Source organism: Anser anser (assembly GCF_964211835.1).
Source record: "Anser anser genome assembly, chromosome: 3".
In the NCBI taxonomy this organism is placed as follows: Eukaryota; Metazoa; Chordata; class Aves; order Anseriformes; family Anatidae; genus Anser; species Anser anser.
The window spans coordinates 67839148-67866115 of record NC_139722.1 but is presented as its reverse complement, the minus strand read 5'-3'; the positions used below and the strand labels follow the sequence as shown (position 1 = coordinate 67866115).

At 40.5% G+C, this 26968-nt stretch overlaps 1 protein-coding gene across 37 annotated transcripts in view; it reads right to left on the bottom strand.

The window, feature by feature from the left end:
• Positions 1-26968, bottom strand: part of LOC310897390 (uncharacterized protein) — an 82509-nt gene that overhangs the window by 16114 nt on the left and 39427 nt on the right. For 19 of the 37 annotated variants that reach the window (XR_014582285.1, XR_014582286.1, XR_014582287.1 and 16 more), the window contains 2 exons: positions 23321-26702; positions 22101-22143 (listed from right to left, as the gene is read on the bottom strand). Coding sequence is in view for 1 of the 37 variants with exons in the window: in XM_083830992.1 (XP_083687118.1) it covers positions 22109-22143 (35 nt within the window). In the remaining 36 variants the exon portion in view is untranslated. Of the gene's footprint in view, positions 1-17651; positions 18305-18887; positions 18934-20232; positions 21461-22100; positions 22144-23320; positions 26703-26968 lie in introns of those variants that run through there. The other 18 variants (XR_014582274.1, XR_014582290.1, XR_014582305.1 and 15 more) reach the window with 7 other exon arrangements.

Here is a 26968-nt window from a genome sequence, read left to right as displayed (position 1 = left end):
CCGCCTCCAGAGGTGAAGGCCTTGTGCCCCTTTTCCAATCACTTTGTCAATGCCCCCTTCCCTAGCAAGGGATCCCAGCTGCTTGGCTTGCTTGCCCTCTTACTCCATTTCTGTTGGCCCCATTATCCCAAGGATCAGGGAGCAGCCAGGTGGCAAGATACTTGCCAGGATGATGGCTGAAATCTTGCAGCTCACCCATGGACAGGGACAGGGTAGTTACTGCTGTGTTTATGAGACCTGTCCCTTCCTCCTCCTGATGTCATGATGGACCCATTTTGGAATAGCCTGCCTCATCCACTCCTTCCTCCTTCCTCCTTCTAGCAGAAGTTCCTTTTCTTCCTAAACAAATTGGCCTCTGCTCCCATTGTTTCTTCTTGAATGTAGGGAAGACTGATACTGCCACAGGTTGGTTCTCTGGTTCAGCCACAGTGTCTGTCATCGGAGCTGCATTAGCCACAGTGCCTGTTGCAGGATTTGGATCAGATCCAGAGGTATTTTCTTCCTCTTGACAGTGCTGAATAGTATTGAATAGTGTTAGGTGTAGGTCAGGCCCCAGCACAGTGTGGTGAGCTGTAATTCTCTGGAATTTCCAGGGCCAGGACATACCATTTTTAAACTTTCTATTAGATTTTTAGAATTCTGCACTTGTTCAGGTGTGAAGTACAAAGCCATCAGAGGTGACAACCATGATAGATACCTGCCTATATGTTCCCACACCCCTTGCTACCCATAACCATCCTGACAGAGGGCGGATCTCAGGGTGGTATTCCTAAATAGTTGTTTAACCTTAGACAAAACCAAAAGCACATGCAGAAGACATAGCGATAGGTTCATGTTAGTTTGAGCATCCCAAGAATATTCAAAAATTTCAAGAGCTATTGTAACTAGTTTGGAGGAGAAAAGGTAAAGAGTGTACTTGTTAATAGTTTCCATGATAGGATTCCTGAAGTGCAAGAATGACGGCAAACACCAGATTAAATTCACAGTCAGTGTAACATGAGCTCGTACAAACTGGCAAAAACATAAACAAGCTTAGGCCAGCCCCCAGAGGTGATAAACAAGAAAGAGGTTAAGAAAAACAACCCTTGGAGCAAATAAGTCAACACTGTAAACAAATAAATCAGTGTTGTGACCAACAACTATTAAATGGACATCATGTTTATAACAAATTTGTTAAAGGACTGTTGTAGCTTTACCCAGCAGGCAGCTCAGCACCACATGGATGTTCATTCACTCTCCACCCTTAGTGGGATGGGGGGAGAACTGAAAAGAAGAGTGCAAGAACTTGTGGGATGAGATAAGGGAAGTTTAATAAGAAAGACAGGAAGAAAAAAAAAAAAAAGAATAAACATAGTAAGTGATGTACAACTGCTCACCACCTGCCGAATGATGCCCAGCCAGACACTAAGCAGCAGCAGCTCCCCCAGCCAACCCCCCCAGTTTTGTTGCTGAGCACGATGCCACATGGCATGGGACATCCCCTCTGGCCAGCCTGGGCCAGCTGTCCTAGCTGTGTCCTCCCCAGCTCCCAGTGCACCCCCAGCCTCCTTGCTGGCAGGGCAGCATGAGGAGCTGGAAAGTCCTTGGCTCTGTGTAAGCACTGCTCTGCAACAACTAAAACATCAGCATGTTATCAGCATTGTTGTCATCCTAAATCCAAACACAGCACCATACCAGCTACTAGGAAGAAAATTAACTCTATCCCAGCCAAAACCATGACAAACAGCCATGCCCCTGATTCAGTCACACACTAGAGATCATGCCTGGCTTTAAGCACACAGGTTCATGTTGGAATTAAATCTGAGTACCCAAAGCAGAGGACATACCTAAGCACATTTCTGAATTGTGATCTAACTTTGTAAAGGAGCTTGGTGAGGCTTCCACTGCATCTGACTTCTGTACCCATTCGGTTGGCAATTGTCTACATTTCACAAAAGTGGCTACCATCTGCTGACGAATATAGCTAGGATGGTTTAAATTAGGATATTGAAATGCCTCTCAGCCCTAGCTGAAGTCTTTTTTATTTGTGTGCACTGGATCAGCCTCAGTACAAGCAATCGGGCTGTGTGGAAACTTGGCAGCAGAGAAGATCAGCTCTGGTAGAAAGGTGCAGTGGACACTGTTGGGGAGCATGGGTTGATTCAGCACAAGGCATCTCTCAGAGCCACAAGTGAAGGTTTGAAACTTGGAAAATAATAATAGTGTCAATACCATGAGTGCCAGGCACAAGGTGCTATGCAGATTAAAAAATAATAATAATAAAATAAAAGATGGAATAAATAGTGCTCTGGGTTTCTAGAACCCCATACAACTTTCCTGTTTTAAAATTGTTCAAAACTTCTACTTTTGCTGTTTTTATCAAAATGTTTTGACAATGATGTATGCAACACAGCTTGTTTAAATCAGAGATCGGTTGACAGCAGAAGTCATGAATTTCAGTTTCTGGTGGCTCTATGTGCCATGTGATTTATTTCCTTCCTAACAAAGTACGGTGTCTGATCAGGGTGATTTTCTAGATTGCCATTGTCTTTCTCCCATGTGGCATTTTCTAGTGGCTGGTATTTCAGCTGAGCTCGCTTCTAGAAATTTCCCTCAGTAAGGGCACAAACTTTCCTCTGCTACACTAAATAACTTCAGTGAGCCTTAGCACCTTGATGAGAAGTTTATAACAGTGAGTTACATTTACAAAAGTTCTTAGATGTCATGGTCTATATTTTATTGTCAAACATCTGGAGTAAAAATCAGTTGATTTTTTAAAGCAACATCTGGAGTAAATTCACGCAATTCTCTGCTGCTGTGACCTTACATCACTACAGTATAATATTAATGAAACACACATTTAAAAAAAAAAAAAAACACTGTATTCTGCGTATTAAGCGTTGCCTATTTATGAGAACAAGCTAATTTTGTGAAGACAAAGCAGGGCTTTGCATGTCATAGAAGACTTACTTTAAAACTTGTCCAGTTACACAGATCAGTTTACACCCTTTTCCATCAACAAACAATTGAAAAGTATCACCAGCCAATTTGTCCCAGATTTGTAGGCTCTAGGGAACTAACTTTCAAGGGAAAAGAGAGAAAATGGAAGGAAATAATATTACAGATTACACAGAACCATGTCTGTTTCCACTCTGCTTCCAAATCTGCAAGTTGAGGAGAAAGTAAAGATATTAAATTCAACAATTTGTTAAATCCTATATAATTTCAGAAGCATAGGGAAGGAAGTAAACTAAAATCCTAACCATAGATGAATTTTTGTGGACATTTTCTCTAAGTTTTCTAAAAAACAGGAGTAAGCACTGGGGGAAATGAGATATTTGTGTGATGTAGGTAGGAGACAGAAAAGTGAGAGTGCTCTCTCCTATCCGTCAGCCACCACAGCGAGAGGAATGCTGCAGCTACTCCTCACATACTAACAGTGTTGGCAATACATTGTATTATCCCTTGAGAAGGCAGTTATTATGCTTATTTGGAAAAGACATCTCAGCATCCTGTAGTGAGGAAATCAGAACATAGCCCAACATACTTTATAAAGCATGGAGACAGGAATAGAAGACAAGGTAAGTGCATCCACATGTGAACTAACATCAGGCAACATCAGGCCCTGATGGCGCAGCCATGTCAGCACTGTTTTTTACTGCCAAGTCAAATCATGTCTGCAAAACTTCTGTTTCTGCAAAAGAAGTTTTTTCTTGTATTTATCTTTGCTGTAAGAGGCAAAAAAAAAAAAAAAAATAATCCAATGGACACCATGAATGGCTTGCTGACTGAGGTAGGCAGCAAGAATCCCTAACCATGAAGCCAATGGTATTGCACAGGTATGTTTATGCCTCTATGCCCATCCTGAATCCATTTTGCATTATTCCCAGAGGTGAACAAAACCCTAAAGCTTGGAAGTAAAATTAGGGTCAAAGTACCACACAGTTGTTCTTATCTGGATCCAAGTTTCACAGCATGGAAATCCCAGCTGGTTCGAAAGCAAGCTGTAAATATGATGAGAACAGATTGTTTTCTGGCTGCTGGGAGTGTTTGTTTTATCTCCTCAGGGAGAATGTGGGTTCCCTAACCCACACTCTGTGTTTAGGCTCTCTGCTGGGAAACCCTAGAGAGGAAATTCTAAATCATAGCTTTCTGCACACTCTATTTGACAGCAGGGTCCTGGAAATTCACGGTGTCTTTGCTGCTCCCTTGGCTGAAATCAACAGAATTTCTATAGGGGATTTAACGGATTTCCCACTGGTGACTAATGAAGGTGTAACTAGTATCGGTGATGATAGGGAATTCTCCTAAGAGGTATTTCTCAGTTACGAAGAGAAAAAACAAAAAACAAAAACATGTAGCTCATTTCAGGGAGTATAATGACATTGATACAGGCTTGTGTACACCCGAGCAGACCAATTACAGACATGAAAGGCTTTAGGTAAGTATCATTGTTTCCCTAAGTGATTTTGCAACCTTTTTATACACTTTTCACCAAATGCAATAAAAATCAGAAATATTTTAGCACTACACCTTCCCTTCAGCAGTTTAAAAAAAAAAAACCAGACTTTTTTTTTTTTTTTTTAAAGGGACTTTGGATAATTAAGCACAAAATTCCAGTTAATTTAGAAGTGGTCTGACATGCTATCTCAGTTTTCAGCATGTCAGGAGAGAAGCTTTAATGTTCACTGGCAACCACAACACGCTACCACCCCTGTACTCTATTATGTCATGTGATTTGATCCTTTAAAACTCACATTTTTAGGCAGCTTATTTACCTATACTTCTTCATAAGATGTGTATACCAAGAGGCCCTGCCTTTCCTCCAGGACTGTGCAATCTTTTGAACTACTTATGAGAAATCAGGAGCGTGACCTACTGCATCTGCTGGAGAATATCTAAGAATAATCATATATATCAGCACAATCATCAAGCAACATCACCTACTTCGAATTTAAGCCAGGCTTAGTAGTCACAGCTGGAGATGAGAGTTTGGAAAAGAAAAAGTTGGAGGTAAGAGAAAGAATGAAGATTTCAAGGTGGAAGTTTGCTTCACCTGAGCTCATTTCTGCCCCTTGGGAGTGGGGCTGTCATCCTAGCTATCTTTTGTGTTCTTCTGAAATATCTGGGTCTTCTCTGTGGTGTGACCTGCTGAAGCTGAGCCTCCTGTGGTGCTGTAGGGATGCTCCTGCAGTAGTACATACATCCCCAGTGAGATTTAGACTGGGCTTTTACCTGACAGCTGCTGCCATGGGATGATCTGTATTTCTACTTGTGGGAAAGAAAGATCCGTGGGTCTCATTTGTGGCAGAAATCTTATTTATTTGAGCACAGATGAAAAGCTGAATGAAGCTAAGCTGTGTTTAGGAACATTCATATAACAGGAAAATCAATCAATGAACACATACAGGAGTCAACTTTTACTTAGAAAGACTAGTTTGAAGTTAGTGAATAGATCAAAGCAGTTAAAACAAAAATAATGACTTACAAAGACTAATGATAGAGAATAAGAACCTGCACAAAAACAAATAAAACACCTGCCTGAACTTGAGGGTGGCAAGGGAATTATCCACAATGAAACATATTTCCTGAAACATGTTTACATGAAAATTGCTTGGGGGTTGGGAGCACAAGTTAATTAGCTGAAAAATGACTGGATGGGTGAGGTTAGATGATCTGTTTCTCTAGTCAGCATTTTAAGGCCAATGCAGACTAAAGGGAGCAGAGAAAGGGAAAGGAGGACACCACAGGTTAAAAACAGAGCAAAGGACCCAGCACTGTATTGTTTATTTGATAGAGTAAATAATACCCCATAAAGTTACGGTGTTTAAAGCTGATCAAGGATAACTCACTACAGTGTCTTCCCAACAGCAAATGCAGTTCCCATGAAGTTGTTGTTTTCCACAGGAAAATTATATTTATATATCTTTTTCTGGGAAAAAAAGGGTATTTTTAGTTGTTGAATTGACTCAAGATGTTTCATTTTAAGTCAGTTAGCTAAGTTGTTTTTCTTTCCTATGGCCAATTGCCTCATAGGAGCTCTAGACCAAGTACCTTGCTCTCTTTGGGCTGGGCTGAGCATTGTGGTTATACAACATCTCCACTGATGCAAAATAGCCATCACCTGACTTTATGACATGGTGCATCACAGGATTCACTTGAACAGAGTTTGTAACAACAGGTGTAATCTAACCGGAATACTTGGCCCTTAACACATGATGAATATTGACTAACACGAGCCAAACACAAGGTTCAGCTGCACTGAGTCTTTATATATTGGAATATTATAGGAACTATGATCAGAGCACATGCAACACTCAGAAGAAAGCCACCCACAGTTTCTGAGGTTCAAACACAGGCTGTCACATGCACAAGTAATGCTCACAAAACAGACTGCACATTCAAGGCTAGGATGATGCTTATCCTTTGAACATTTTTCAAATAAACAACTTTATACAAAAAAGCATTATCCCAAAAAAGTGCAAAGAAGTAGCTGACTAATCACTTGTGAACATGTAGCCCTGATAAAAGCATAGATGGCATTTTAATGAACGCTTATGGCAGCCTTTTTAATCCCAGGAAACTGTGACACTATATTAGAATCATAGAACCATAGAATCATCTAGGATGGAAAAGACGCTTAAGATCATCAAGTTCCACCATCATCTAATCCTACCAGGTCCACCACCAAACCATGTCCCTGAGTGCCACATCCACACGTCTCTTAAATACCTCCAGGGATGGGAACTCCACCACTTCCCTGGGCAGCCCGTTCCAATGCCTGACCACCCTTTCTGTGAAGAAATTCTTCCTGATATCCAGTCTAAACCTTCCCTGGCAGAACTTGAGGCCCTTTCCTTGTGTCCTATCGCTGGTCACCTGGGAAAAGGGACCGACACCCTCCTCACTGCAGCCTCCTTTCAGGTAGCTGTAGAGAGCTGTGGTGCAGTCTGCCCTCAGCCTTCTCTTCTCCAGACCAAACAACCTCAGCTCCCTCAGCTGTTCCTCATAAGCCTTAATTTCTGGTCCATTCACCGTTTCATTTCTCTTCTCTGTACACACTCAACCCAAGTTCCTTCTTGTAGCGAGGGGCCCAAAACTGAGCACAGTAATCGAGGTGCGCCCTCACCATCGCCACATACCAGGGGACAAACATTTCCCTGGACACACTATTTCTGATGCAGGCCAGGATGCCACATGGGCACACTGCTGGCTCGTGTTCAGACAGCTTCCAACCAGCACACCCAGGTCCTTGTCTGCTGGGCAGCTTTCCAGCCACTCCTCCCCAGGCCTATACTGCCGCGTGGGGCTGTTGTGACCCAAGTGCAGCACCCGTCTTCTGAGCAATGCTGGAGATCAGATGCGCTGTTGTATGTGCTCTGCTTTCCTAGAGTGTCATAAGCTTGCAAGCACTGGAACAATTTCAAATAATGTCATAGCAGGGAAAATAACGGGTCTGCCTTACTTAAAGTGTGTGATTTAGATGTCACGTCCAGTTATTGACTTTAAGGCCCAGCTGTATGATCCTTACTCACACCACATGAGAGCTTCCTTTGCGTGTTTTACCATGTATATAAATAGCCTAGTCTTTACATAAATACGCTCTTCATTCTTACATTCTTTACTAAACCATACACTTACTCTTACATTGAAGTATGTGTTTGGCAAAACATAACTTGATACAACATCAAGTCTTTTTCATCCACTGGTGACCATACTGTTAGCATTTATTCCAGCAAACACGATAGAAACAGCATCCTTTTACCCCGTGTTTTTGGCCATTTTCAAATGCAATTGCAACCTGCTTGAAAACCCAGTGACTCTGGATGCAAGAGCTCATCTCAGTGGAAATGTTGACCTTCCAGCTGCATCTTCTCTCTGAAGAATAGACAGCAGTCCTTCAGCTTAGCTGGAAAGAATGAAATTTAGCAAACTCCAACTTCAGGAAACAAGCACATGCTTAGATCCCACTCACTTAAACTTAAATCCTTCATACTAGCCTTGAAGGAAAACTTTTCCTGAGCCAGGGTTTTATACTTTAACTGACTTATGTTGTTGAACTGGGTTAATAGGCTGCATAGGCTGCATGGAGTCAAGACAGATGACTGTAGGCTGTGAGTTTAACACCCTTCTATCCTAATGGAGATCTTAGAAGCTGATCTCCTTCATCACTATTCATGGGTATTTGCCACCATTACCATAATTCCATGTGTAGGCAGAGTGCACGGTTAAAGAAAAATAAACAAATGATATTGCCAACCACTGGCAAGTGCCCAAAGCTGTGCCACCGTCTGCCAACCCCACTTACTGATAAAATAAATTCTTTTCCTCCTGGCATTTTGCCTAAGCTCAGGAATGTTAAATTAAATAAGTATTCCTAGTTGTGCACACTGAAAGTCAGAAAATCTGGATCCTAATGGAAAAAAGAGGAAATGGATCAACATCCCAGGGGCTTTCCACCAAAAGCCTTTCATTACCTGGACCTAGAAACTTAGACCTAGTGAGTTAGCATAACATCATCCCGGGAAATATTACTGGCTACACCAGGTCATACGGGGAGGGGAGAACCCTGAATCCCTGAGGCTGACCCCCCAAAATATTGTCACATCTTAATGGAGTACCTAGAGGAAATCAGTTAGACTCTGGGGCACTCAGTAGTTTACATAAGTAGAGCCCCTGGGGGTGAAGGCAGAATAAAGGTCCACTGTAGGAGTTTGTGCTGGGCAAGGTCATCCAGTTCTCTTTCCACCTTTAGGGTAGACTCTACCCTCAGACGAAGCACAGATACCAGGTCCATCTCAACCTGCAAAGGCAACAGCTGTGTCACAGTGGAGATGGGAGCTAAAACTCCAACGTAATGGTCTGCAGGGACAGTGGCAGCACCCCCTTTCCAGCAGATCTTACCTTCCCCACCTAGGTCAAAGCAAACTCCATTAATGCTTCACTAATGTGCTGCAGGGTCAGCTCTGGCTCCTTCAGGAGAGGAAAGCTGTGAATGACCTCATCATTGCTTTCTCATCCAAGTAGCCGTTCCACAAAGAGGCACAAGATATCATTTTGAGCCCATGAAGGCTCAGGGTCTCCCTGTTTCTCTGTCACATACTTCTTTTGATGGACAGGCAACAAATATGAATGGATCCACAGAATCATTTTCCTATCCAATGCCTTGCAACCTACCGCTGCTGATTTACACCATTGCAAATAAAAGAGGAATCATACCTCACATTTCTACTCTACGTACATCTCTTAGATCAGCATCTAAACAGAAAATGTACTTGATAAAGTGCTCGGTTAAGAGCTTTCAGCTTTAATTTTGTACTAAGAAAAGAAACTTTTAATTGTTACCAGGAATGTGTGTTAAAGGGGAAGGAACCAAAAATAGCTCTGGATGGGGGAAAAAAAAAAACAAACCTATAGCTTCTATTCTAACTGCACATGTATGTCTGTTAACCTTAAGGATTTGCCAATAGTAAGGGTGCATGTTTTAACTTGCTATGAAATGAATGTGCCTATGGGCCAGATTCATATCTTAGTTATAACTATGTAAAGCAGAAATACATTTCTTTGAAGTTGTTAGATTTATTTTGGATTTATAGTACTCTGAGATCAAAATCAGAACTGTGTTTTAAATTGAGATGAGCAGAACAATGAAAGAGGCTAAAGATTCATATGGCAAAGAATACAACAAGTTTTTTAATATAAAACTAAATTTTTCTGTGCACAGTGTAATGAAGCAGGGGAACGTTGCTGTCTAGATGTTTTGTATTACTGTGTAATGAAGTTAGTATATAAATTACTGCATGCAGACACACGCTCTCACACGCTATTTCTTTGGCTTGCATTTTCGTGAGTTTCTTTGCCTTCTTTGTTCTGGGACTCAAGTCATAAAATAAAATACAAAAGTGAATAAATTTTATCCAAATGTATACATATTTAATATGTTTAGAAGCATAATGATTAATTTTAAAATGTTTTCCTTATTACATGCTTCCCAGAATAAAGAAGACAAACAAATACACATCTTTACTTCAACTGAAGAAAAAAAAACCACCTTCATATTCTAGGAAGAACCCAAGGAAATATGTAATGTTCTGGTATAGATAAGGGAATGCCTTGAGACTGCATTCTGTAGCTTTTTAGAACATCATAAAACAAACATGGTGTATGCTTCTCCTCTTTCCCACTGAAATAAAAAAATGTAATTAATAGTTAATAAAAACACAAAGTGAAGCATCCCACGTAATACACTGACTTTGTTAATCTTCTGTGATCAATACAGAAGCTAAGACAAATGCATAAACCAAAGCCGTAATTAATGATAGCTGAAATGGATTTTAAAGTCTTTTTTTTTTTTTTTGTAATACATATATTTATGTGCCTAAAAGCACCCAAATGCAAACAGCTTGTTAACAAAATAAACCTCTTAAGCTGAAATTACCACTTCTGCTTGTTCTGAATTTTCAGAAAGAGTTAGTGAAGATGCTGAGTAAGTCAATTGATTAAATATGACCTGAATATATGCAGTCCCTCCAAAAGTCAATTTTACTCTGCCAAGGAAATATGGCCCCAGAAAAGTATCTTTTCCTACCAATAAATGTGCCTGACCCCCAGAAAACTGAGTTTTTGCTCAGCTTCCTAAACACGAAGCCTTGCATACAGAACTAATGGCACCACAATTGCACTTTTATCCCATACCTAGTGTATATGAGGATCCTTTTTGGCATGTTATTTTGTGAATTCTCAGTGCAAATTTTGGTGGTCTTCAAAAAAATCTATCGAGCAGATATAAAAACACTCCAGCAACAGGGGTCGGTTTTTCCCTCAAACAGCTGCTGTAGTCTTACGTTCTGCCAGGAAACTGCTTTTGGTGGGGACAGTTACTAGTTTGGAGAAACCCGACCACAAAACATGTATTGTTTTGAAAAGTTCGTATTTATGCAGTTCAAATGTAACTGGCCATGGCACACACTGTTCATTAGGAAACATCTGGCTATGAGTTTTCACAGTTGCAAGCATTTTAAAGCACAATAATGATTCTGAGAGTAGATAACTCTGAAACAGTTATATGCAGGCAGGTTTTAATAACTAAATAAAAGTCACACGGAACATTCATGTCACCAGTGAAATGTCAACATGCTGATGTACAGGAAGACAAAGAGGCACATCCAGTCCTGTAACTGCAATGGTTTTTGGAGTCTGAAAGCCAGAAAGGTACTCAAAAGTTTGTGCAGCAAAGTTTCCAGCTCTATTTTACAGGAAAGAAATCAGAAATAATAAACTCTTAGAAAAGGTAAATAATTTGCAGCAAGATGAGTTTTGTGAACATTGGCCTAAACAGTTTTTAATCCAGAAGGGGTACAGAAAGAAAGGTAATTGCTCAGTCCAATTCTTTTTGTATCAGTTATCCAGAATTTATAAATTCTGTGTGAATGTGAGTCCATGAAATCTCACTTTCAGGTAATAGTGGTTTGGTTGCATTAGAGTCGTAAAACATAAGAGTTCTCAAAAATGTATTTTAAGGAAGACTGCTTATGCCAGATTCTGACACAAAGAAACTAGTTTTAGGGACAAATATTTCTTAGTCTGTAGACACGTGGATGCTATAACCCATAGAAGTGAATGGAAAAGGAATTCTCTTGTTTTGGTGTGTGAGACACACAGTGCAGCAAACATTCAGCTTCTGCAGTCATCTTGTAGTCAGACACTGAAAATGGACAAATGGTCAACAGCGTCCCCAGTTTTTAGCTGCACGTCACATGTGAGAGACTAGCAACACTATCACCTACCCTTCAGCCCACAAACCCATTGAGGGAAACAGAGTTCAGTTCTAAAAGATGCGAACCATTCATTTTAGATGTGCATATTCCCTCTGAGGTCTAAGGCAGTCCACAGCACACAGCACTTCACAGGACTGAGCCTCTAAATAGAAGCTTCCTCCAGCCTGATCACTAGAATTTATGCATCTAATATTGCTATCTTGAACAATTATTCTACCTAGAAGAAGTCACTATAGAAGAGCTGTGTAGTAGGAAGAATATCTCTATTATTAAAAAAATATATATGTTGATTGTATGCACCAAGGAAATCCAGAAAAAAAAAAAAAAAAAAAAGGAAAATCTCTGCATGTCTTATGCTACATTCTTTATAAATATATACAAAGGGCTTAGATGCTAATTAAAGATAAAGAAGGAAAAGATGTAATTCTTCATCACCAAAGTTTATATACTTACGTAGTATCTTATATCACAGAATAAGACCGAGTTACATCATTCTGCTCCCTGCATCCCTATTACACCTTTATAGTTCTTGGAGATTTTCAATACTGTCCCTAAGGAATATGAACATGCAGGCTATTTCTCAAAGAGAACTTGATGGTGCAGTATCGTTTCCGCAAGTAGGACGAGCTAAGGAGTAGGACTAAGCTGTTTGCAGCAGGAGTGTTGCAGCTGCACAGCAGAGGCACAAGCACAGCCAGAGGAGGGACAGAAGCCCTCTGGAGCCATCTGATACTGAGATGTCTGAGTGTGTACAAGGAGAATATATAATTTACTGTATTGGCCTATTTCACCATACGCTACAACTGGACTGTGTCTGTAGTGATAATCACCATGTTTTGAATGCCAAAACAGAGGGACGGACAACTGGGACAGACAATAACACAGGACATTAAGGTTCCGTGAGTGCGTTTCTCTCACAGTCTAAGCATAATCTTGATCATTTAGAGGAGCTTTGAATCTTAGACGGAAATTGTCAAAGAGCAAGGGTCTTGCTAAAGTACTTTGGTGTAGGTACTCAAAAGGCAGAAAGTAAGAATTCTTCAACACCCAGAACAACTAAACAGGCAAATCAATCATCACCAAGGTTTGGCCTAAAATTAAATCCCCAAAAGTTTAGCTACATTTAAAAACTGTTCTTACAGCTAAGGAGTTTCTTCAGTGTACACTTCTGACAGGGACAGAGAGTAGCACATTCTGATGTTTGCCCAGTGTAGCTCACCTCTTTGTAAACCCTGGAAAACTGACACCTGTTTGGTGACAAGTGAATTCAGTTTAACAATGCCAGTACAATATCCTGCCCCTCTCAAATACGTACATCTTACTTCCATGGTCTGCTAATTGTTAAGAGTTCATGAGAAATGAATTTTGGGGTTATACAATGAATTAGATAAAGACAAGATCATAAAAAAAAAACTTTATGACAAGATTATTTCAAAGCTAATGCACACTCTCGTTTAAACACCGCAACTCAGGGGAGATGCTTTTTCGTTGTTTTTAAATAGAATAGCTCAAACAGGTAAGCATCCAAAATTTAGCAGGAATTTAGTTGTTGTAGATAGAATACATAGCAAAAGATGTGAAAAAGGTTAATTATTTCTACCCATCATACAGTTCGCATGCATTAACTGAGAAGAGAATATAAACTATTTCTGAAATAAAAATCTAAATATAACCTTAGCTCACACTTGTGATAAATACATGACAAGACAATGACCTGATGAACAAAGAAAGGTAAAAATAGTGAAAATTAATTCTACTTTTATACATTTTCTCAACTTTATTGAATATATTCTTATTCTCTGCTATCAGCTGTGATAATGCTCCAAGCCAAAAACAAGCTCCTCTTGTCCTTTTTCTGTGATTTACTGTTTGGACATATGTGTTCTTAATCCTTAAGGATTTATAGAACAAGCTGTCGTTTTAATCCTCCCTGATGCAACTTGCCTAGTATCTGCAGAAACTTCATCCGTTTCCTTCTAGGTGAGAGCAAGAAAATGTGCTGGCTGTCACATGGGATTGGAATCATTGCTTACTTCTGTTACAAGAAAGTTCAGGCATGGATAACAAACCATCTTTTGCTATCTTTTCCTGTATATACTAAAAAGGACAGTGCCAGTCTCAGCAGGTTTGTCAGTAGCCAAACCCTGAACACAGACTTCTTTTTAAGACTTTTCCAACAACTGTAAGGATCAAGCAATAGTCAGAGTTGTGATCCCTTGCACCGGCTTTCACCAGAAGATAAACACAGGATGCAGAAACAGAAGCCCAGTGTCTCAATGCCTCTGCTTAGACAGGGCCACTACCCTGACACATCATCCCCATTGTATCTGTTGTGATTTCTCTGAAATGTTCTCATACAATTCCTACTAAAAAAATAATAGTTATCTGTGTCACCACACAAATTAAATTGATTTTTATGTTTTATGTTCCTCATCATTACACTAATCTTTTTTTTTTTTTTTTTTTTTTTTTTTTGCTAGTAAGTTAAACAGATTGGAAATCTGCTACATTTTGTATATTGTTGCACAGCAAGCTGAGTACTATACTCAGTTCTGTCACTGCACTTTGAGCAACTTGCATAATCTCTGTTCCGGTTCTTGCAGACATCAAATGATGACAGTAACACTTACCTGTCTGACAAGATGGTTATGAAATGTTTTTCATTAATGTTTGTAAGAAGGCTTTAGAATTTCATACAGAAGCTCTACAGACATTTTCCAGGTCAATATTATTACAACATTGGAGTCATTCTCCATTGTAGAACCTGTCTAATCGGTAGACAGGCAAAAAATGACATCCAGATGTTTACAGTCGCTTTGGAGGGGTTAAGAGGATGATACAAACAGCACAGTATTTGCCCTTGCCCTTTCAAATTATGATGCTACAACATCATTTCTTGTCTCATTCACTGAAGGGAGTGTCTGCCTACAGAAGCAAACAAAGCAAAAAGAGAACAGTAAATTCTTCCCTTGGTGCTATGAGTGAGAACAACTGAGTGTCCTCCCATTATGCTGTGGTAACTGTTCATGCCAAGGACTCAGGAAGAGTCCTGGAAAATTTAGATGAAAAAAGTAACAATCCTCTGTCATATCTTCTTTTCCCACTTCCAAGCACTGACTGAATTATGTATCCCATCACGTGAGGAACAGTGAGGCTCTAGTTATCCTCAGGACAATTTTCCTGTGTTACTAATTGAGCTTGTTGTACGACAAAAGTTCTCAGCATTGAGAAAGCCGTGTGTTCTTCACATGCCTGACTCATGGCCAAGCTGAGTCTTTGGGTTCAGTGGCCACAGAGGACTATAACCCGTTTGAAGCAATGAGGTGCTTCCAGAAAAAAGGAATACAGCTTAGGCTGGAAGTGCTGTGCCTGAACCCACAGTTTCCCTACTCCGTGCATGCTGCTGCATGCAGCCTGGCAGTCATACCACAGATCTGCAGCTGAATGTAAATAATAAGATTTATCTCTTTTTATGTATTTATATAAATATATATATATATTAACCCTGCAAGCATCAAGGGACTATTAGAAGGATAAGCTGGGAAAATGTTATGGAGGGCTTGTTCTTAAATGTAATTTCTATCTGTCTCTTTTCTTTATTATTTTTTTAAAGGTTTTATAAACTACGATGACGTGTCAATGATAACAGGCCAGTGGAAAAAGCATGGAAGTGAAATTTGGATGATCATGGTTTTTCTTATCAGAACTGCCAGCCATGTGGTACTTCTGACTCAGCAGTGCCTTTCAGCTCCTTGTGTTTCTGTTTCATTTGGCTGTTCAGATGGCAAGTTAGTTGGAGATATTGTAAGTATCCTACACTGTCAAGCACAATATATCACAGTTCTCTAGTGTCTTCAGGAAATGCTGTGTAATAAATAATCATTCTTTTGATAGCAGTTCCCAAATCCCACCTAGAGAAACAGACAGAAGACCCGCTATTGGATATGAGGGTATATCACTTCAGTTAGGATAATCTGAGTGAATATGGTCTTTGCTTTCATTTTTCAAAGGGCCAGCTAGGAGAAAAAAAATAGCTGTTTGATAGATGGAGGGTGTGGATAATAGAAAATCCTTTTCTCCATTATAGAAAAATAATATCAAATGTAGCAACCTTGTATCCTGTTTTCCAGGAGGTATCTGGCGCCACACAGGCACTGCAACCAGACAGGAAGCAAATTGGAGCCTCCCACGGTTGACCCAATATGATGACAACACATACAAACTACCCCTGTTTCTTCATGCTCTGACTCTCCAAGCTGCATTAACTAAGAAAATCAGAGTCAATAAAATTGACTAGATTCTGAAAAATGAGAATTCTCAACATTAGCTGTCAATGTGCATATGCAGCTCAGAAAGCCAACCGCATCAAAAGCAGCATGACCAACAGGTTGAGGGAGGTGATTGTCCCCTCTGCTCTGCTCTTGTGAGACCACACCTGGAGTGCTGCGTTCAGCTCTGAGACCCCCAACTGCTGGAGTAGGTCCAGAGGAGGGCCACAAAGGTGATCAGAGGGCTGGAGCACCCTTCCTATGAAGACAGGCTGAAGGAGTTGGGGTTACTCAGCCTGGAGAAGAGAAGGCTCTGGGGAGACCTCACTGCAGGCTTTCAGTACTTAAAGAGGGCCTAAAAGAAAGCAGGATAGGGACTCTTCATCAGGGAGTATACTGATAGGACAAGGAGTAATAGCTTTAAACTAAGAAAGTGTGGGTTTAGATTGACATTAGGAAGAAATTCTTTACTCAGAGGGTGGTGAGGCAGTGGCACAGGTTGCCCAGAGAAGCTGTGGATGCCCCATCCCTGGAGGTGCTCAAGGCCAGGCTGGATGGGGCTTTGGGCAGCCTGGTCTGGTGGGAGGTGTCCCTGCCCATGGCAGGGGGTTGGGACTGGGTGGGCTTTAAGGTCCCTTCCAACCCAAACCATTCTGTAATTCTATGAAAAATGAACAAGCAATAAACTTGATTAGAATCATAGAACCATAGAATATCCCAGCTTGGAAGGGACCCACAAGGATCATCGAGTCCAACTCCTGGCTCCACACAGGTCTACCCAAAAATTCAGACCATATGACTAAGTGCACAGTCCAAACACTTCTTAAATTCTGACAGGCTTGGTGCACTGACTACTTCCCTGGGGAGCCTGTTCCAGTGCACAACCACCCTCTCAGCGAAGAACCTCTTCCTGATGTCTAGCCTGAGCCTCCACTGCTGCAGCTTGCCACCATTCCCTTGGGTCATATTCTGGTCACTAAAGAGAATAAGGTCAGTACCTGCTCCTCCACTCCCCCTCGTGAGGAAGCTGTAGGCCATGATGAGGTCTCTCCTCAGCCTCCTCTTTTCCATGCTGAACAGGCCAAGTGACCTCAGCTGCTCCTCTTACGTCTTCCCCTCTAGGCCCTTCAGCATCTTTGTAGCCCTTCTCTTAGATTCCCTTTTCACCTGACAGTGGGAGGACGGGACAGTGCTAGTGCCTATAACTAACACAGCTACTTGTGCACCCACAAGCTTTACAGATAATACAAATGTATTTCTTGTACACAGACATAAAGAACCTGCAATAACAAAGTTAAAAATTAGTCATAAGATGAATCAAGCTGGTGACAGCAGGAATGGATTTCAGGGCTGTTATGAAGCTATGTGACCTGGCTGGATCCCAGGTGGTTGATGGAGGAAGGCAGGCAGAGTAGGTTTGATTTAAGAAGACACCAGTGACATGTCCAGCGTTATATATGAAAGTGGGGAAGGTTAGAAATAGATTTTCAGAGACCTTGTCACAAAGGTGACAGTTAAATCTATGGGAATAACTAAAGTAATCTCACTTATTCATTTAGCTACCCACACACATACACACCCTTGCTGACTTCCTAATTGACACTGTGGTCAGAGAAGAAACACTGAATTCAGAGAGAGGCTATTTGTATTTTATTTCTGATCCAGCTGGACCCAAGTGGTGCCAGGAATCCTGTGAGAAAGGCTCCTTTCAGAAAGAAATTGAGCTGTATTTCAGTCAGTGTGAATTACAGTTCTCTGAAACCTCAAGTCATTTGAAAAATACTTTTGCTTGTTAAGCCAGCACAGTAACTTAACATGATAATGTTGCTACATTATCAGATAGAGAGCTTTTTTATATTTTTTAATAATTTCTGAACTGTGTGTTTTAAAATACAAGCAAAACAAGTCATTCCATGAAGAGAAACCTGATGAATCCTTTTTTCTTCCTTTTGAATTTGCATTTTTCCTTGGCATCTTCATACAGGCAACCCCTTCTGTCAACACTTGACGGAACCCTTCCACCCCCCCCTCCAAAAAAAAAAAAGACCCCTGGCTCCACACGGTGCACTCCCAGTCCCACATGGAGGGGACAGGATGTACCGTGGCTGGCTCTGGGTCCATGTTGGCTGCGTAGCTGGTACTCATGTCTCTGTGAGTCAATGGACTGCCTTATACTGCAGCCTTTTCCTCAGCAGGGACACCTCTCTGGGTCTTATTCCGCTATTCAGGCACTAATTCTTCTTAAATGCGTGGGAGCTTCATATCTCTTTATGCCTGTGTCTAAAGTAAATGAAATGGTTCAAAAGTTTTAGAAGGGCATAGGCAAATACAGCAGAAAAGAAAGAGATATTAGTTTTGTTGAATTTGAAAGACTTCAGTTTAAACATCCAACTCATTCCAAGTTCTTAGTTTATAAGTTTATATTAACTCATAGTTCTTAAGATAAACAAATTTTGGTTACATCTCTTTTTTAATGAAACGTAGTTAACACTCTTTGTGCATCCTAGACAGCTACACCATAACACATAGCCCAGCACCTATGCTGTGCCTTCAGTAACACCAAGGAGTAGTGCTGTGTGATTTCAATACTAGTTTAACCAATATATCCCATCTTCTGTGAGGCAGGTGTGAACATTAAATTAAAAATAAATAAAATTAAAAAATAGGATATCCAAGAGTGGATAAAGTCACTGATCCTCTTTGCCTAATAACTTGTCTTTCTCAATTTGCTTTAGGGCAAGTCAAGCCCTCTTCCACCCTCCCAATGCCAAATGTTCAATCGTGTGTGTAAACAAGAGTGTATCCATTCCCTGTCCATCACTGACTACTGATTTAGGATCCAAAATGGTCAGCTCACGCTTACCTGCTATGCTCTCTCCGTTTTCCTCCTCCCAACGGTCATTAACTGGCTGATTAAGCAACCAAATAAAATGCTGTTTTTTATTGTCATACCTTCTCAAACACTACATTTTCTTTGAAAAATTTCCATATTCAGCACAAGAGGATAATTGGAAGAATCGAGTGTAGTCAATGCCACTGAAGCAGAGAACAGCGGTCAGACTATAGATAGTGGACACAGCTGGTTAGCTGTCTGAGGTTGGGAACCCACTAGTAGGTTTTCATCTCAAACACTTTTGGTGTCTTGTGCTAGGTTATTTTGTTCCTTTCCTACATGGTGGAAGTGCTTATTGTAGCAGCACTCCAGCACCCACAGGTCTCCTGGGTGCTGGGGGTCAGGGACCATGGTGGGTCCCCATAGCGGGGCTGGGCCAGTTTCCCAGTTTGTTACCATTAGTCTGTACAGAAGATTCCCCCGGATTTGATCAGTTTGGAGAATATAGGGTATAATTGATAAAAACAAGCTTTGCCAAGTTAGTTTGGTACACTGACCCACAATAGTCATTATTTATTTTAATCTATCTTAAACTATCAAAATGTAGAGGTAATTAGGCATGGACAAAACATTCTAAAAAGGTTCTGCCTTGCTAATCTCTGCTATTGAATCTAGAACCAAAAAAAAAAAAAAAGTAAATTACTTCATTACTTCCTGACTTATGGGGTTAACATAGCCTGTGCCAATATACTCAGATCCAAAGATACCCTCCTTGTTCATAGATATCCTGCAGCTGTTTTCATTAAAAAGCTCAATATTTATACTCTGGGAGGTGGTGAAGTGAAGTCTTGCTTAACAGCAGCAATGTAAACAGCATTATACCTCCCTTCAGCAGGAGCTATTCACACACCTGTCTTTTTTGGAAGAGTTTCAGTTTGCTATTTTTATTTCCATATGCTTATGGACTCAGTAGGTTAAGGGCTCTTCTTTATTTATATTTTTTTTTGGGGGGGGAGGGGGGAGGGTGGAGTATGTGTGCCAGTTACACCTTTCGTCTAATCCTTACTTGATCTGAAGGTGGGCATATCTAATCACGGGAGTGTTTAAGACCTCAGGGTATAGTGACTATTTTGCATGTTCAACCCACTTCCCCTGTGCTAGCTGCTGTTATCTTACGCATAAGCATTACCTCAGACACGCCAAGTATAAGGTATGTGACATGACACATATTTTCCCACAATGTCTTGCTCTTCCCCACAGGACTTAATATCTCACTCAACCGTGGGAAATATTTCTTTGGGCATTGGCACATGGAGGACAGCAGTGAATATCGTAAAATGGGCAGCTCCCATTGCCTGGAGTCTCCACATTTCACCACAGCACAGGTATGTCTGACTCACCATGGTTTGCATTGTCCTTAAAGGATTCACAAGTGTCAGTATGTGCTCCCCAATATATCTTTGTAGCACAGTGATGAAGACACATCATAAGTGGTGGGGTGAGGCTGGTGGTCCACTCCACCATCCTTGAATTGGACTTGTTTTAATGGTAGGGGTCACAAATTATGATAGCCCTTATTCAAAAATGCTTTCAGCAGCTGAATTTCTCTTGGCAATACAGTTAAGTGCTACCATAAGCACAAAGCCATATCCCCTCCTTCTGGAGGATGGCTTGGAGCCACCAAATGGCTGAAAGCACTCTTAGTCTTCCCAGGCGTGTGGAGTTTCCCACAATCACCAATGCTGGTGCAGCTGAAGTACAGGGAGGGACAAGGGCAGTGCTAGTGCAATAATGGTACACTGGAGTATTTCATAAAGGTTGTAACACATCTTTTGCAATATATTTTCAAGCTCCCATAAAGACAGCAGGACATAAACATGCTTTGCCATTAATGTTTAACCTTAGAAACAAAACATTTACAGAACAAACAGCCCTGTGGCACATGGATGGATCCCACCTATGTTATAACTGTTGACAGAAAGAGTGGGGCATGTCAGTAACAACCATAGTGTTAACAGAAATGGAAATATCACCTTTGTGGTATTATAGGTGCTTAAACATCAGAATAAACTCTGTACCTTAAAGCTGAAGCCATAGGAAGACAACTTCATTCACATCTCACAGAGACAGTCCAACTGCTCTCTCTGCCCTGCAAATGTTTCCCTATACCTTTGCTAGTTACCTAATCTTATAGTGAAGTATTACTGCAGTTAATCTGTAATAATCTCATTAATCTACACTTAAGAACACTACACAATCACCAGTATGTTTAATATAGCACAGTGTTTGTGGTACCTCCTGAATTCCTCCCATAATTGTCAAAATCTATACATTGGCAAGTGACATAAACGAGGCTTTGGATATGACCCATATGACAAATGCACAGGCCAGGCGCAAATGGAAGATGTAAAATTTCATTGCAGAGAAATATTTTGTAGCCATGTTGGATTGAGATCTAAAATGCTCTGAATTCTGTCACTGAAAATGTCATAATGAAGCATAACCAGACTTCCAGGCTTAGATCGTTACGACATGGATATACTTACAACATACAAATCTGTTACTCAAAAGGCATGAAGGAAGAACTGTTCTCAAGTGGTGACCTGCCCATCCAGACAACATATTGGAAGGGAAGGGAAGGGAAGGGAAGGGAAGGGAAGGGAAGGGAAGGGAAGGGAAGGGAAGGGAAGGGAAGGGAAGGGAAGGGAAGGGAAGGGAAGGGAAGGGAAGGGAAGGGAAGGGAAGGGAAGGGAAGGGAAGGGAAGGGAAGGGAAGGGAAGGGAAGGGAAGGGAAGGGAAGGGAAGGGAAGGGAAGGGAAGGGAAGGGAAGGGAAGGGAAGGGAAGGGAAGGGAAGGGAAGGGAAGGGAGAAAGCTATTTCTGATATAATCCTTAGTTTAGAATTTTAATATGTTAGAAAAACAATATTTCTCATAATACTTCTAAAGTAATGAACGGCAGTTCTTACACACTTGTTTTGACATACCATTGTCGAAAGACCAGTAAACTTAACCAGTTTTCTGGCAACTTTTTCATATGGAATAAGTAATTTCTAAAGGCATATCTACTAATTACTAGTGTCTATTTTTAAATAATAATGAATTAATTTAAATTATTTTATCTCTGTAGTGACAAGGAAAACTCTATATAATTATTTGCTTTACGTTATATTCCCCGATATAATTTCACTGTATTTTTTTTCTGTACAGAGAAAGGAGTTAAAAAAACAACAAAACTAACAAACCTGGAATGTCACTGAGATGGTTGTATGGTTGTCTCAGTGGTATCTGAAAGAAAGAGAATGTGAAATTGGCAAACAAAAAAGTTTAATAAGAGTAAGATTGTGTTTCATCAAATATATCTGCTCTGATTAACTATTCAAGTCTAGTACTGCTAACAAAACATTTTGTTTACATTTTATTTCAGCAATGGTTTTTAAAATGACTAACAGAAAAGTTTCCCAACAAATGGAGGGAAAGAAGCCTTTAAAAAACTGTTACTGTCTGACATGTAAATTAATATTGAGTGATTAAGTACATCATTTAGCTGTGGGACCATATCCATAACCATAACAACTTTAATATACTGCAGGCTGTAAAGGACAACTGTAAGGAATGGGATAATGACATCTTCCTCCAATTACCATTAATGGTTTCAGAACAGCAATAAATTCTGGAAAAATAAAAAATAAAACTCTGTACTGTACTCATTTGGGACGTAATATGAGAATTATTTAATACATAAATGATATATAAATTATAAATATATACACACACATGAACACACATGCACGTTCTTATGTGCACACATTGAGTACCTCTCATCACTAATACTTGGGAAGCATATTTAAAAAGAGCTTCAGTCACTGATGCATGTCTCTATCTTACATCATGAATTTCTTTTGTCTAAGCATAGGACCCCCATGTCAGAGTGGAATTGCACAGAAATGACTCTGTACAAAGTGTTTAAATCAAACTGTCTTTGCTACAAGCCTGCAGATAGCATGTGGAGAACCAGGAAGCATGAATGCTTGCGAAGCTGATCAGGAGCAGGGATGCTCCTATAGTGGTAGACTTGGCAGTGCTAGGTTGACTGTTGGACTTGATGAACTTAGAGGTCTTTGCCAACCTAAATGACTGTATGATTCTACGATGCAAAAACAGAGGTTGGGATATCTCAGCCTTTAAAGAAATGTAGATACATTCCTTATTTTGCTGTTAGATGTTTTTTTTTGAATATACAAAGTCTGTTAGCTTAACTGAATCTTAATACATGCTGAGCAAAATATGTAAGCTTTAAGCTGACTTGTAGAGCAAAGCTGCCATGATGTGAAACGTACACAGGATACTGAGAAAGGGAGTCTTCTTTCCTTACTAGAAAGATAAACTGAATTTTAATCACTTGAAGATAAAATGTGAATTGATAACATCAAAAAAAGCCCTGACAGGTCTAGCTCTGACTTACCATTCAAAGCTACTCCTGCTTTTTGTATTGGAGGGGAGGGAAGGTTCCTTAAGGAATCAGTCTTTCCTGATCGCCATATCCAGTAGTATTCAATTCTATGCTTAGTTTCCAGGAAAGTTATTTCTGACAAGCTACAGTATAAATAATGTTCTTTGTTATTTCTTTCTTTTTTCTTCTTTTTTTTTTTTTTTGAAATCAACATGAAAATAATGTCCATATATTAAAAAAATACAGTTTTCCAGGACCAGCACTATTTGTGTTACATTTCAGGTAAGAATTGTTTTTTACTCAGACAAATTACATCACCTCATAAAGGATTTATAATGCCAACAGATTCCTGAGCTATAGATTAAAAAAAAAAAAAAAAAAAGAACTGCAAGATATTTTGTTAGAACCAGAGGGGAATAAAGAGCAAATATTCAAGAGCACTACGTTAGGGTACAAAGTTCAGTTAGTTTCAGTCAGTAGGAAAGTAAGTTGTAAAAAATATTTCAACGCATATTCCAACACCTACAAACTTCAGCTCAAAGAAACTAATTCCTTTAAGCCTTGCTTAAAAAAATGAGGCTGAAACAAGCCCATGGTCCTGCAACGCCCTCTTTTTCCCCAAACTCAAAGACTCCAGTAAGGTTCCAGTCAGACACCATAACATTGACAGAGAGTAGGTGCTGTCTACAAATCAATTTATACAACCTCTTTTGTAGCCCCAAATGATTATTCTGATGTTTTTTTCTTCATCTTAAACCTCTCTGTTCTCAGTGGTACCATGTCCCAAAAGGGCCTTCATTGCCAAGGGGGCTCAATGAGATTCTGAACATCACCTAACACCTCAATAAAGTAGGGATTTTCAGACTTTCGATGGAAGTATGAGAAACAGAATCATGATTCAAGGACTACCAGTGCTACAACTTGAGGAGAATAGTGACTGTGAATGACAAAAAACCGATTGTTTTTGATAGCATGCATACAGAATTAACAGCTCGATAAGGAATACAAAAATGCCTGAGATACTCAAATAAAAGTTGTCATACACTCTGTGCCCCAAACAGAAGGCAATGAAAATAAAATAAAATGGAAAGACTACACAGACATTGCAAGATCTTTAATCTGCTTTTTCTTCAGCTCAGGAATATTTGTTTTAAGACACAGCCTCTGACCTGCTTGCTTCACCATGGGTGGAAGTTCAACTATCAAAGCACTTTCAGTTAATACGTGCATCAGGTTTCAGAGCTAATTTCTTCATCTGGAAGAGAAGTCATGCAGGAAATGGTATGTTTTCTTTTGGCTACTGCCTTTTTTGTACTACGATTACTTTTATTTGTGCAGTGATTAGGGATGGTACCTTATTTTTATGATCAGAGTGGATGTTTCTTTTCAGTTCCTGTGCTTACATGTGACAGGCGAAACTGTGGCAGTCAAATACCCATCAGTAATGTTAATATCTTTTAGAGAAACCTTAAATACAGAAGGCTGATATTTGTCTTACCAGCAGCCCTGAGTAATTCCACTCTCCTTGCTGACGGATTTGGTACCATGCTTCCAATTGCGGTCCCCCTGGTACCTGTGCCGTGTGAGGGGAATCACCTCTTGCTCACTGGGAATCTCCCATGCACAGCAGTGCTGCCAGAATCGCACAGGCCTTTCACAGATATTTCTAAAGGACCGCACAAACTCAGAGTCCATCTGGCTCAATGACATTTAAGTGAATATAAGTGGAAAGAGACTTTGTTTCAGGATATTTTTTTTTTGCTTGCATGATGCTTTTTATACTAGAATATGCCTTTCCATATAGTACTAAAAAAATAATTAGTATCTCCTTTTTCCTGCCATATCTCAGTTGAGTAATAAAAATATGTACTGTTTGGCATATATCATGTAGGTCTCATTTTGTCTGTCATGTCTTATTCTTCCTGAGAAACAGAAGTGAAAATATGATTAAACTGTTAATGGGAAGAAAGCAAGAAAGGAAAAGGGTGAAGAATGTGAGTGTTCCTGAAGAACAAAGGTCTAATCTTGGCCCACTCCTCTCAGGTGGGCAGTGCTGATCCTTCTTAAGGCCAAGAGCTGAGGTCAAGGAGGAATTTGCACATTAAAGGTTCTGGCTTGGCAAGGAGCAGGGATGAGCAGCTACCCACAGAGAACAGAGGAGCTTTTGGCAGACAGGCAACATAGCAGGTAGCAGGCTTCTCTACCGAGCTGGGGCAGAGCCAGACCTACAAGCAGGTCAAGAGAAGCTACAGGCTCTTGGCTGTTGTGGACACTTCTGTGGATGCTCCTTTGGCAAATAAACATGACATTGTTTGGGAGAAGCTGTTTTCTGAGTCACTTCAATTAAATGCTGTCACAACAGAGATAAAGGGTGTGTATGTGCCAAATCCAGTTAGTCCTGTCATGTTAACCCTGCCAGTAAACATGTAAGTCTTGAGATCTAATCTGAAATTGGGAGCATGCAGGATTCCCCTGAGAGGGACAAGGGAGCCAGACTCACCTGTCCCCCAAAGGGGGACATTAATGGCAGATAAAAATAGGTCACCTTTCTGGATGACCACAACTGTGCAAGGTAACACAGGGTGAGGCCTCTCACTGTGTCCTTTAGGCAGCAGAAGAAAAAGATGCTTCCTCTTCCTAAAGGGTGGGAAGTGGAAGAGAAGCTTATGTCTTCTCCTACCAGCCAGAAAAGGAAAAGATGAAGAAGTGTTTCTATTCACCTGTCACTCAGTTATTAAAATGGCAGTCAATTATGGATTAGTGTCCTATAAAAGAAGCATTTGCAGCTATCAGTGACACTGGACGCATGAAGAGGAACCAACACAGTGTGAGCCAATGCACTGACTCTATCAGCAGGGTCAGGTGGCACAAGAAGAAGGCAAGTCTCTGGCTGGCTCCACTGCTACCGCCTATTAGGGTTGGTGGGGTTTGACTTGAAAAATAAATTAAATAAATAAATAAAAACTGTATTCCAAAGATGAAGAGGTCAAGATTAACTACTCTAGAGAGCTGGCTATGGTTGTACATAATGTCAGAGGGACAAGTCACATGTCTTCTCTCTTCATTTTACCTTCCTCTGTCCCATTAGTGAAGCATACTTGAGTTTTCCCAGAATCTGAGAACTGCAGTTAATGCCCTGTGCAGCACAGTGGGACCATCAGAGCCATTTGATTTATATGCAGGTTATTTCTTACAGGCAGTGGTACAAGAAGTACCAAGACCTTTGCCAACTCCATGGAAGTCAGTGACATGCATGAATGCTCGACGTCCCTCCCAAGGAGACTGATGCCCCTGCTTCAACATTTTCGCTTTTGGAGAGGTTGCTGGTGGTTTTTAGTCTCTTAGATTTTGTGAGGTCCTCACTACTCAATCCTATGGAAAGTTAGTCCTTCATCTGGAACAGAAACAGAATGAAGCTTTTCAGAAATTTAGGTAAAACTGAATTTTGCAACTCAAGGTGGGAGGGACCAAAGCTACTTTTATGGGAAGAGGAGGGAGGTGAGGAAAGACACAGGAAACTGAGGGAAACTAGGAAAGGGAAATTAGGGGAGAACCTCAGAAAGCCAGGATTTCTGCTCCTGCTGCCATGAAAGGTTTGGAGTGACTGGAGGGGGGGTTGCCCTTTTAGCATTACAGCTTCCCTACACTCCCAGCATTTGC